Source organism: Dipteris shenzhenensis, chromosome 3 (genome assembly GCF_047967505.1).
Source record: "Dipteris shenzhenensis isolate YYH24624 ecotype China chromosome 3, Dip_SZ_1.0, whole genome shotgun sequence".
Classification (NCBI taxonomy): domain Eukaryota; kingdom Viridiplantae; phylum Streptophyta; class Polypodiopsida; order Gleicheniales; family Dipteridaceae; genus Dipteris; species Dipteris shenzhenensis.
The window spans coordinates 27,235,411-27,248,794 of NC_141598.1; the positions used below are offsets into that span (position 1 = coordinate 27,235,411).

General features: G+C 43.0%; 1 protein-coding gene across 1 annotated transcript in view; it reads right to left on the reverse strand.

Annotated features, from left to right (window-relative positions):
- Nucleotides 1-4,312: 4,312 nt before the first annotated feature.
- The window catches only part of LOC147903590 (protein CHAPERONE-LIKE PROTEIN OF POR1, chloroplastic-like), a 28,048-nt gene continuing 18,976 nt past the window's right edge, over nt 4,313-13,384 (reverse strand). The window contains exon 3 of the mRNA XM_087400132.1: nt 4,313-4,818. Coding sequence (XP_087256258.1) covers nt 4,643-4,818 — 176 coding nt within the window. The 3' untranslated portion in view covers nt 4,313-4,642. The remainder of the gene's footprint in view (nt 4,819-13,384) is intronic.

Sequence of the window (13,384 nt, forward strand, 5' to 3'; positions counted from 1 at the left end):
TTTATAGATATAGAGTCTAAATGTAGATGTCGATATCGGTGAGGTAGATGAGTATGATGATTTTTCTCAACCATGAGTGATGACCATCCCCCAAATGAGGATAGTGATGGAGATGATGAGGCCATCTCTCTTAGTGAGATTCCACATGAAGTTGATGAACTCTTAAACGAGGCTACTAGTGAAGTAGAGAAGGAGATTGTCAACCAAGTAGTAGACATGGATGGGAAGTTCATATTTAAGTCTACATTCACAAGCCAACACAATGGGAACTCAACACTATCAAAGGATAGGTTGACAAGGGTGAGGCAGGGAGTTTATTTTACCCAAGAGATAAAATCAACACCTTCAAGAAGCAATGGGAACTTTTTTGGGATTGGTAAAGATTGTGCAATTTATATTCATGATAATACAAAAGGACAACGTTGATGAAATCCAAAAAGAAAGAGAAAAGCGACCAACTTGAAGAAGATGGAGAAAGTTTATATCGCATGGTACCTTGGGAGAGTCCAAAAGATGTGAAATAAGGTAGGAGGTAGGTATGTGAATTACAAATGGCCTTTCGACTTGAAAAACCTATCTCAAGGAGGTTCATCTTAGATGGTATCAAAGGTCAAAGGTCCATGGATGTGCACATAGAATATTATGGGCTTGAACATGGTGGATATGGAGAAATTCATTGCATTGTAATGAAGCAACTAATAGATATCATCTTGATGGGGATGACTCGAGACATTTAATGATTTTTTAAAGGACAATGATTAGTTGATCATATATACTTCATGTAAGTGAAAATCTACACCGTTTTTTGCATTCGTTTGTTTCTTATCACATATGGCATCATTGGTGTGCATGTTTTCTTTCTTGTAGGAAAGAAAGTTTAATATTTGTCAAGAGACAAAGGATCTTGGTTGAGAACAACTACTTCTTGGTGCCTAAAATTTCGTGGGTTTTGCACTAAAACCTATGAGCTATAAGTGAGGTCTAAAGTGACATTTTGTAGCTATCCATGATTATGTATTGAAGCAGAGGTCAGCACATACATAAATAGAATGTAGGTATGGATGTATATACAACATGCATGCACGCACACATGCGCGCGCACACACACACACGTATGTACCATATAGATGCAAGAGAGTCAGAGATCCTTTGGTTTTAACATCAAAATGAAGAGAGAGAGAGAGAGAGAGAGAGAGAGAGAGAGAGAGAGAGAGAGAGAGTCCTACCCATTGCACATCAAGAAGTGATTTGAACCGATAACCTTTCAGTTAAGAGGCCCTATGTTACCAATTGAGATACAAAGGCCTTTTCTTATGCTAAGTGTAAATATCCAAAATCCCATAAGTATGAATATCATATCCTGTTAAAACTAATTAGTAGATGGTGTTGTATAAACTTGTTAGGTCGGATTGCTCATGTGTATGAGTGATGAGACATAAAGATGGATGTGCAAAGTGCCAAAGTCATATGGGTTAAAAGGCTCAATCTTACCAATTGAGATTCAAAGGCTTTTTCTTATGCTGACTATAAATATCCAAAATCACTTAAGTGTGTTAATACCTTAGTGTGTTATGACTAATTAGCAGACGGGTTGTGTTAATCCCATGTGTACGAGTGATGACACATAAAGATGCAATTGGATGAACATGGTGGCTCGAGGTCCCTTATCTTTTTTATCTTTCACCATCAAGTGCATGTATCAACTTGGCAAATCATGTCTCAAGCCTATTGGGCCTCTCACATGGTAGCTCAATTTAACTTGGGATATTGTGGCTTATGTCAAGATCATGTTTCAAGGGAGCTCTGAGCTCTTGGCTCGCTCGTAGCTACAAGCTTGGTGTGCCTTGTCTCTTGACTACAAGCCTAGTATCAATGGAGCATGATAGAAGAGATATTGTGGCTACCGTCTTGTAGCTCCCAACCATAGCTTCAAACTTAGGGACTGATTCACTCTTGGTCTTGATGTAATATTTAGACGTTGTCTCTCTCTAACAAAGATGAGGTTTTCTCACTCCTCATGCTCTTTGCTATTAAGGGCCATCTACCATCCCCACTCCCTTCCATTTGTCATCATTTGTAGTCTAAGGTCAACTTAATTCTTCTTACTTCTCGTCCCAATAGCAATTCTCTTCTTTCTTGTTCCATATGTTTGACTATTTTTTGAGCATGTATCATACATTAGCTAAAGCTCCAAGTCCTCTATAGTATTCTAGGGTACAATCCTTCATCCAAAATGCCAAAGGTCTTGTGTAGCCGCAAGTCTTTTGAGAGTTTGATTACTTGTTCAAGGAATAATATGCCATTCCAAGAAGCTATCATAAATTCTATTCATCAACATAAAAGTTTGCTCTTCATAACTGTGCATTCATGCTACTACTCGTTCCACTTGTTTTTGAAGCTCTTCCCAAGTAGGATCAACAAATGTTGAAGGTCTTTTTCCCTCATCCCTAGGTTGACTAGTGATATTCAGTGCTTGGCAAGTGCTTGTTTCTTTGTGCCCACAATGGTGCTCGAATTGTGAATATGCCATGCCTTGCATTCCTCAAATAGCTTGGCGCTCAACATCCTATTGGTGCTTGGTCGTGGAACAAGAAGTCTATACGAGTTAGTTGCAAACATGGATAGAGATGTATGGAGATGGGGGAACAAGAAATCACACACTATGAGGAGAGGGCTTGTGACAACCAACTTGTAATCCTTATGACAAGGGGCTTGCAGATTGATGGAAATAGCCATAGCTACAAAGTCCTGCTTGTGCAACAAGTTATGAGTGCTAACTCACTCTCAAGGCTACATGTTTACACAGTCAAAACTTTCTGTGTGATTTATGTTTGTGACCATTCCTTTGATGAAATCACAAATGTAATTATGGAAAAACCTTGTTGGTCTTAAAAAATGGGAAACTAGTTGTTTACCACGAGCAATCTATTGTTTATTACTAGTACTAGCAAAATAAACCTATTGTAAACAAGTAAATACCACCAATAATATTGCTAGTACCAATGGTAAACTTATTAGTAATGACAATTAATTTAGATTAAATTTCAAGCAACACGAGGGCATTTACTTCCAATATAGCAAGTAGTACAACTAGCAACAATTCTTTTAGCACCAATCATCTGCTTATTAACAATACTAGGTTATTTATTGACAGTAATAAAAGGATGCCGCCGATTCATTGAAAATACTTTTAGAGTTGAGAGGTGAATTATCCTCTCCTATCTTACGCCCCGGATTGGTGGGGCTTGGCCTACACAGTAGTCCCTAGTCCCTGTGCTTGCAAGGCATAAGAGCTAGATGGGACCACTCTTAGGTTGTAGGTATCTAAGTTCTCTCAAAGAGATGTGATTTTTTGTTAGTTTTTTTTTGCATGCATGTCGGTTTTTCCTTTTAACAGCCATTTCATTAATTTTGGACTTGCAGACCCATAGTGACAACAATTCCTCAAGTTGATGATACAGTGATCTAACTTTTCGAGGAACATCACGGCCTACACACCACACAAAAGTAAAACGTGTCTCATATTCCCAACTTAGCATGCAAGCTACATACGTGAGCTCTATTAAGCAAACTGAATCCCACTCCTTACATCAACCTTTGGGGGTCACTCTGTTAAAGAGAAGATCCCATTTCTCCCTCAAGAATAGTCCTTCACCTTGCTCCATAAATACATGCAATACAAGCAAGTAGCCTTCCGCATCCTCCTCTTTATTTACAACTCGCAAGGCTCTGGTTATGGGACTGATGCTTATTCCTTTGAGCTTGTGTAGCCTGTCACATGTTGGGTGCTTCATTCATCTTCAAACCAAGCACCAAATTTTCACCGTATACCACCTCACATGCTTAAGAGCTTATATCACAACAAACAAGCAATATCTTCAGATGTGACGCAGAATAGATGCAAAAAAGATAGCTAGGGAAAGGATGTATACTGCAAAAGCGACCTTTAAAAACAGCAGAGAAACTTTGTTACAGTAAATTGAAACTTGACCTCATCATCCACTCGGCATCTAAACATATACATATACCCTTATAAGACTAGAATATATACAATCTTACAAATTCAAATTTTTGTTGTTCTAAAGTTCAAATTTCCACATTGAAAATAAAAGAGAACGAAATAGAAGAAAAATGAGGCAACAAATTTTTTTTAAAACAAAGGATAGACATACCTAGCAAGCAAAGCAATGCTTATGCGATCATTAGCGCCCAAGCATAAGCAGTTATACTGGGTTTTTAAAGACCCATGGCGTCTGTTGGGCAAACCAGAGCTTACTAAAATACGTCAATTAAACCGAAGGGAAAGATACATCTCAAAATCTACAACCTGAAGTTCACAAATGTGCACACGGGCAGGGGCATAGGCTTGGGATGTGTAAAAGCAAAAATTTATACATCAAAACATATATACAACAATATATATACATCAAAACAAACGAAATAAACACAACACCCCTTGAGCAACAAATAGTTGCCTGGCGTCCAGAAGACACCAGAGTGATGCCTCTTATCAATAGCCATTGCCTACGAAGTCCATTACTCGATCTCTACCTATTTGGATCAGTACATATATATGTAGCACTTTCACAACCTTCTGGAGAGAGAGCCCAATGTCAGCAGTTGACCTTGCATCATACAGCCATCAACGTAAACAGAGTGATGAGAGCCATAGAGAGACCAGCACAAACTCACTAACAATTACAGCAGGTGAGCTGATCCCCAACACAGGGATCACATCTACATGCAACCATGATTCAACCGCTCCCCCAAGGACTCCCCCTGCTACCAGACCAGCGATGGTCAGTACAGCTGCTTTTCCTGCATGGATAAACAAAATAAATGAGAGAGCAGCAAAGGTGGACACAGCTGACCACACTTACATTACAAAAGGAATTCCCAGGCATTCAATCTCTGATTATAGAATAAACACAACCGATATATCTTCCAAATATAAAACCAGGCATACATTAGGCAAACAAGAATCATACAGTACAGGTAATGAATCAAATCTGAAACCCGACAGATGCAAGCTATATATTGCTAATCAGAAAACCAAGCTGAAAATCTCTCATCAAAGAATTGTTAGAAAAGAATGATCACACCGTGAGTCCAGCATTATCTGTGACCTCAACAGCCAACGATAGATACTCTAGATTGGCGGAAGAGGAGGACACAAACAACAGTACATCGGAAAACAACTCCACTCATTTCCATGTCAAACTATAACAAGCTGGGCAATGGAATTAGCACAAAACCGCAGGCCACAATTTCCATACAAGTCTTCTCACACAAGACTTGCATATATTTAGATGAATCCAGGAACATGCCCAAACTCATCCTCTAAAAACACAACACAGTGCAGTTTCAATCCCGTGATAGTCACTCATAAGGTTGAAAATCATAAACTCCATCACGCATAGCAGGGACTAGCTACTGTGACATCACACAAAGACTTGCATCTTTGTAAAACAGCAGCAAATATTATTGATGACAAACCTAGGTCATTCTCATCATAGCAAAATAAGCACAAACAAAACACAAGGTCTCCCCTTTATGGAAGTCCAGGCAGAAGCTTTGGACAAAGAATCCCACTATGCATTTACCTGCACAACATGCTAGGGTATCCCTCCTTATAGGTTGCATGCATGAAGGTGTTAATTCCAGCATTCACACATCTATACACAGAAAGACATTCAGCTTTTATACCTTCGCCAGATGTGGAGGACTGACTCAACACTCATGACAGCTCGCATAATTGAATGGAGCTGATCAAGTGCAAACCTTAAAATATACTTCAACTAAAATCTAAAATACAAACATTTCAACTGTCAAGAAACAGAAAAAGCAGAGCTACTTGAGCCAAGTTCTACCAAAGGATACAGGGAATGAAGGTTGAACCAGCAACAGAAACTTAAATGATAAAGATCCACCTAATGTTGTCCATCCAATCATCACCAGAGTAGGGGGTACAGCACTCAATGCATCGAATAAACAAATCTTCCCTGCATAGTGAATCTGGATCAATGATATTAAGGTCCCCTTCCTGCATTGGGAGAATCAAGGTCTCCCAAGGCACCCTGCCTCTTGCATCTGCTGAACCATCAAGCCCACTAAAATTTTCGAGCCTTTTGAGCTAAGTAATGCAGTCCCTAGAGTGGCATCAACAAGAACAGTTTGTGCCTAGTTTACAACTACCACCCTAGAGACAAGGTCAAGTTTAGCTGAACTCCAAAAGGGGAGTTTCCTCCTGCAACTCTTCAACATGAGCGAACTTCATCTCTCTCTCTCTCTCTCTCAAGTTCTTTATTGCAGTTAGTCTAAGGTTGTTTACTACGGTAAAAATCCCTCTGCATGTTACAGAGCATGACAATCGCCATGCTGTCTTCATTTCATTCGCTTCCACTCAGATATATGCGGTTCTTGCTTGGGCACGTAGGAGCGTATATGTTGGACTTGCATCAGCAAATAAGCGCAAATCGGTCTAGCCAATCAGACCAGAAAAAGCATAGTCAGTCCAATCAGTCCATCCATTACAAACAGGACCACCGATGACCTCTTATGGAGTGGTTTGACAGCTGCATCAAAAGGAGATCATGGAGTTCCATACAAGCTTAGGCATCAACAACGTTTCCTTCAGCATTGCCAATCAGCGCAGGCCCTCAGCCTTGGGTTTGCCTACGGCACAGGAAGTTTGACTTCAACAATCACCTTTGTCCGTAGAGGTTTTTGGTTCCCAGAGGAGGTGGATGGATGGCTTCCTCCAACAAGTCATTGGTGCAAGAGTCTGCATCAGGTTGTCAGGTCCCCAAAGTCACAAGTCACAATGGGGTAGTTAGGGTCGCCACGGCAAAGGGTTGCAAGGTATCTACCTTGGAAAGAGTCCAATAGAGGGGAATGTCACATGTAACAATGCAAGGGACAGGTGGCAGTGACACCTGGCTACGTAGGCACAGTTTAGTGCATCAGCACAAAGAAGGTCAAAAAACGCAAAGTTGTCAGCGCACGGTCAACGTTGACTTTTGACTGCCTTGGTCAACTACGAGGATCAACATTCTGTGTCAACCATCCAACCAGGGTCGTCTAGTTCTTCCCTAAAAGTCTATAAAAGGAGGTGCCTCCCCATCATTCCCATTCATTAAGATATACACATTCTAGGCTTTCAATAGCAGTCAAAGCAGCCCAAGAGCAGCAATATTCAACATCATTTTTCTAGGAGCTTGCCTACATCAGGAGCAGCTTAGGGAAGGTGCTCTATCCTTGCAAAGCTATTTAATGAAGCAGTTTGTCTTGGTTTCCCACGCACTTGGACCCTCAACACTATCACACCTATCCACAAGACAGGGGATGCCATGGATCCAAGTAGCTACAAGACCATTATGATCGGGCATGTCATGTCCAAGATATATGCTTCAATGCTAGATATGGAGATCAATCACTATGTAGAGATGCAGGGACTCAGATTAGATAGGCAGGCAAGCTTTTGACGTGAGCACGAGACCATCGATCACATCCTGACACTTAGGAGTGTCATAGAGGAGGCCAAGACATGGAGACATAGGGTATATTGTTGCTTTATGGATTTCCGCAAAGCCTTCAATACAGTACCTCGAGCATGCCTTATCAGGCGGTTATAGGAGTTGGGATATGGGCCGGAGATAGTTTGGGCTATTACGGCAGTTTATGAGAGGGTTTCTGGTAGGGTTCGAATGGAGGGCGGATGGACAGATGAGATCATGAGCACCATTGGGGTCAAACAAGGTTATCCTCACCGACCTTGTTTGGCCTCTACATAGACACTAGGAGGAGCTGGTTGTTCTCTTGCCGGTTACTTGCTCCAAATTCTTTTGTATGCTGATGATGTGGTGCTCTTATCCTCGTCCACTGAGGGGCTCCAGAGACATCTAAATGCACTACAGGCTTTTTGAGAGTTCTGTGACTTTAAGGTCAACCTGGGTAAAACCAAGGTTATGATCTTCAACACCTCCAGAGCAGGTGCACATAGAGACCAGTTTACTTTTGACAAAGCACCAATCATCATACACATACTTGGGAGTTCGTTGGACCTATCTTGACGATGAGACCGACGATGCAGGCCCACCTAAGTAGAGATTACGCCTCCCTGGCCCGACTGGAGAGACAGTGCTTCCACACGCACTTTCAGGACCCACAGACCAAGGTTCTCCTTTTCGACTCCTTGGTCCGACCTGCGGGCATGTATGGTAGCGCTTGTTGGGGACCATACCTCTTTGACACAGAGTGAACTCGAGTGAAGAGATTACAGTCAACTCTTTGCTCAGCTTAGCCGCCTCTCCCCCCCCCCCTTCTCTCTCTCTCTCTCTCTCTCTCTCTCTCTCTCCTCTCAACTTAGCCGCCTCCCCCCCCCCCCCTCCCTCCCTCTCTCTCTCTCTCTCTCTCTCTCTCTCTCTCTCTCCGCCTAGCTCCCCCCACAGGTCTTGCAACAGCAGGGGGGTCGTCGTCCAACCTAGCCTCAGGCTAAGCTAAGCCCTTGGCTCAGTCTGGGGTGTTAGCTTCAACAAAGGGATCCCGGATTGCACACGTCTTTCCCAGCATGGAGTTCCCGAAGACAAAGCTTTTTCCATCGACTCCAGCTAACAAGAAGTCATCCTACACTGCCATGGCGTCGACACCTTGTCCTTAAGCTTGATCCATATAAGTGGATCTACTTCCTACAACAAGAACTTAGAGATGCAAAGCTCCACATTGCTTCCCTAGAGAAGACAGTTTCAGAAATGAAGAATGAACACAGCTTGTAGTCAAGGTCCAAGAAATGGCCACCACTCAGCTCAAATCCATGAGATAGGAAATTATAGCAACCATACATAACAAGATCGAAAAATGTGATGTTTATATAGAGGTAAGAGAGCAGCAAGCCATACCAAGTAACAATAAGATTTTACGTATTGGGGGATTGCAAGATAGTTGCCTTAGCTATTTTGAAATGGAAGAGGAAGAGGAATGCATTGATGAGGAAAAGATTATCCAACTCAAGAAGGCAGTGCCACAAATCGGTTGGGATGAAAACGACATAAGTCTTATCACTCGAAAGGGAAACCAAGCACAGATTTATTTCAAAGATTAAGAACCAAGATCCTTAGACAAACCAACAAGCTCAAAGGTATTAGGATTTGGATATCTGAAGAGCTCACTCCGACTAACTCAAACAAAGGGCAAATGAGCTTATCAAGGGAAAGAAGCAAGGAAAGAGGGTAAATGGGCGGTTTATCGAGACGGGCAAGCACTCATTAGAGATTCCAAACCTAACCCCAAAGACTCTCAGTCTTAAACTGATGTTATTCCGACCACCCTTAATATAGTACTTGAATGTAGTTATGCTATAATAATTTAGGCTGAGCTGTTGTACTCCCCCATAGACTCTCAGTCTCTAACTGATGATTTTGGTGTGCATTTTGTCCCATAGCCTCGTGAGGTCTCCCGTGGACGTCTCTCGCTCTCTCTCTCTCTCTCTCTCTACCCCCTCCCGTCCCCGCCCCCTCCCCCGCCCCCATCCCCATCCCTATACATACATACTTACATACATATAAATATAAATATTTAATATATATATATATATATGCTATTTAGTTCTTTATTGCAGTTAGTCTAAGGTTGTCAACTATAGTAAAAAGTCATCTGCATGTTACAAAACCATGGCTGCTATGCATAGCCCACTCCAAAGCCCCCCAAAAGAAAAATATGTTATCAAAATGCTTTAGCCACACAAAACCAGTCTACATATCATGAATAAGATTTGGGAGAAAAGCCTGCAGCCACAAGCTGAATGCCTTTGCCAAAATCTTATACAGAGTGCCCATGAAAGTAATGGACCCCCCCCCTCCCCAGCCCCCTTTTGGGATAAGATGAACGAGACCCTTTGTAAGTGAATCAAGCATAGCACTAGTTTCCCAAACGCTTTGCAGAGTGGGTGTCATGTGCACAGATTGTATCTAATGTGTGCTTAGGCTCGCAAGACTAGCCTTGATAGCCTAGGGAGGCTAGTGGCTAGGCAGTCGATTCTCAAGTTGGGTTGCAAGGACAATGGACGAGTTAGGGTTTCAGCTATTTTTAGCAGCACTAGGCCAGAGCCTATATAAGGGGCCCAGTGGTTCAGTTTTCATTCACACAAGTCAGAGCAGGTCTAGCTCTTGCTGTCCTTGATCCTAGATCATGTTGCGGATGCGCACCTACTTTCTAGTGTAGCCCGAATTCCCAGCGCAGTCCTGAGGCCATATGGGCGCCTTTTGGTGGTATGGGACACCAGGAGGTTGTGGACTGGTTCGATGCAGATGTTCGTGCCAACAGCCCAGCCTGTGGCTCAGGGGAATCCTCGGTTTCTACGGGTCTTGGACCCGTGAGCATCATGGTTGGGTGGTGAGCATGCATGCGCCTCTTTGTGGTTCTATGATTGGTGGTTTGTGCTCGTGTGCAGGTCCGGATTTCCAAGAGCGATCGTGGTCGTGTCAGTTGGTATCAGAGCCACTCTTGGATGGCAGGTAATTGCAAATTCTGTTTGGATCTTCTGGGTAAGTGCAGATTTCGTTTTTTGCACTAGATGGATGGAAAAGCAACTATTTCATCAGCAGGTGGGAAACATGAGATCTCCATATGAGGGAGGATGCGATTGGGTGAATTAGGGCCTGATTGGAAGGTAGATTAGGATTTTGATGGAGAGATGCGAAATTGTAGAAGAAGGGCGGGCGAATTCCGTTGAGAGCATTAGGACGTTGATTCCTTTTGGTTGGAGACGCATTGACAGGGAGAAGAGCGTCAAGGTGAGAATTTCCTTTAGGAAATCCCACAGGTGCATGAGCATGCCTGCACCTGCCCTGAGAGATGAGGGAAATCTCCATCAGTTGGTGGAGAAGGCAAAAAAGCAACTTCGCTTTTCTTCCAAAAAAACCCTAAAAGAAAGCCACTAAATTTGGCTGGCCTTGCTTTTCAAAAGCTAGGGCACCAATTTGGATTAAAGCCCAGGAGATCTGCGTTCAAATTCAGGCATCTTTAATTCGTTGGCAGTAGCCCTTGATTCGCAGGTGCTCCAGCCTCTTCTAGTCCTGAAATTTCGCTCGCATAGAACCTCCCTGCCTCCAGCCATCCCATTGCACCTACTTCGCCATACTTCCTACACCTCGTAGCTGCTACTTGGCCGTACAACTCGTTGCTGATTGGCCGTACAGTTCACAGCTGTTGGCCGTACCATTTACTGTGTGGCTGAAGTCTTGGAGTGCGTCAGCGCCTATGCTGATTCGTCAGCAGAGATCAGGACTTGGCGCAGTCAATCCAACGTGTTTTCCAGGGTTTCAACTGATTTGGTGGTTGCTCAGCAGTCCGATTTCACTTTGGGCGCCAGGACAGCTCTCTTCATTCGGAATTCCTTCCAAGTCTTGCAGTTCACAGTTTTTTGGGTATTCCTTTCTTGGTTTCTCTCATGGCTGATGCAAGCAACCTCCGTAAGGCAGATCAGAAAATAACTAATTCAAATCAACCCTCCCCTATGTCTGAACAGGATATGGAAGCAGACAACTATGATGTTTACAAGGATCTGGTAACAAAGGACGCTTTGAACCAATTCCTCACGGATTGGATGAAAAGTTTGCGCTCCGAACCATGACCAGTTGTTCCAGCAAATTATTGCCATGCAGTCCCAGCTTCAGACACTGACCCACATGGATGCACATTGCAATGGCAGGTCCACTTCAATTTTCACCCCTACCCACAAGACAAGCACATTCAATTAGCTGTTGGATATCTAGCCAGGAAGGCTCTACTCTGGTGGAAGGAATTGAGGCCTCAGCCATCCACTTGGGCAGAGTTTGAGGAAAAAGGAAGATCACTATGACATTGTAGCAAAGTTTAAGGCCTTGGATACGACCAAACAGAGCCTCACTTTCGAGACCTATCTTCCAGAAATTCCGTGCGCTACAAAGATAGATCCTGTGACCCCTTTGGGTTTCTTTGTGGTCGGCTTGCCCAATTCATACAGGTTGCAGGTTAAGAACAATAGGAGCTCAACCCTGAAGGAGGCCATACATTTTGCGCGCATTTATGTTGATACGATGGCCTCGACCAAGAAGTTGACTACACCCGAGACCCAGGGGAAGAACAAGAGAAAGTTCTTCAATGCAGCTACTAGCACCGGAGAAGTGAGATCTTCTAATCCTCCTTCTCAGAAGAAGAAGAAATCCGCTAAGGCCAGCAAGGAGCGCTTCCTCCGTTCACTTCGGCTTCAGAAGAAAGGGCGATGCTTCATCTGTGAGGAGCGTGGGCATACCTAGGCTGATTGCCCGAAGAGGCCCGGAGCTTCACAAGGACACACACTGAAGCTCAAAAAACCAGCTACGAAGTTAAAGACAGCTGCTCATACTACTTTGACAACAGGTATTTGTGTCAATGTCCTCACCCGCCCTCATTCTTGTGATTGTTCTTTTAATAATTCATTGTTTGGCTCCCATAATCTCTACCGGCCTTATGGTGAGATCCAAACAATTCTTGTTACTGAAGTAGTTATCACAACTTTGTTAATCACAAACTTGTGCAGAAGCTACAGCTGAATACGACGCTTAGTGATCACAACTACGAGGTGCGGGAAGCAATTTTAGGATCGCAAGGTGGATCGACTTCCCGTCCGGATTCAAGCCTACGAGTCGTTACAAGTTCCTCATATTACCTTTGGGATTGATACCAATGCTCTCGCGACCTTTCAACAGATGAGAATGACTTGTTCCGAGAGTTCTTGAGCAAGTTTGTTGTTATGTTCTTGGATGATATCTTAGTTTACAGCAAGACTCTAGAGGATCATATTGCTCATCTCAACATTGTCTTAATTCTATTAAGACAGAATAAGCTGTATGCTAAGATTAGTAAATGCGATTTTTCCATGAAACGTATCATTTACTTACAACACAAGATTACTTGCGAAGGTGAAGACCGTATTCAAAAGGTTTTGACTTGGCCTATACCTCATACAGTGAAACAACTTCGCTCGTTCCTAGGATTTACTGTCTTTTTTAGAAAATCAATTTGTGATTATTCCAAAATCACGGTTCCCTTGATCAACATATTGAAGGGTCGTGGCCATAGGTCTACACAACCTATTACTTGGAATGAAGAGTTGGACAACGCTTTCGATAATTTGAAAAATTGTATCAAGAGTGTGCTTGTTCTACTGATCCGACCCGGCCTTGTGGATTGGAGGCTGGATTGGAGGCCGATGTGAGTGACTATGCCATCGGGGCAGCATTATTCCAAGAGGGCCGACCTGTAGCTTTTGACAGTAAAAAGCTCAATGATACTTAATATCGTTAGCCTACCATGGAAAAGAAACTCTATGTAGTCGTATATGCTCTCGAGGTTTGGAGGCATTACC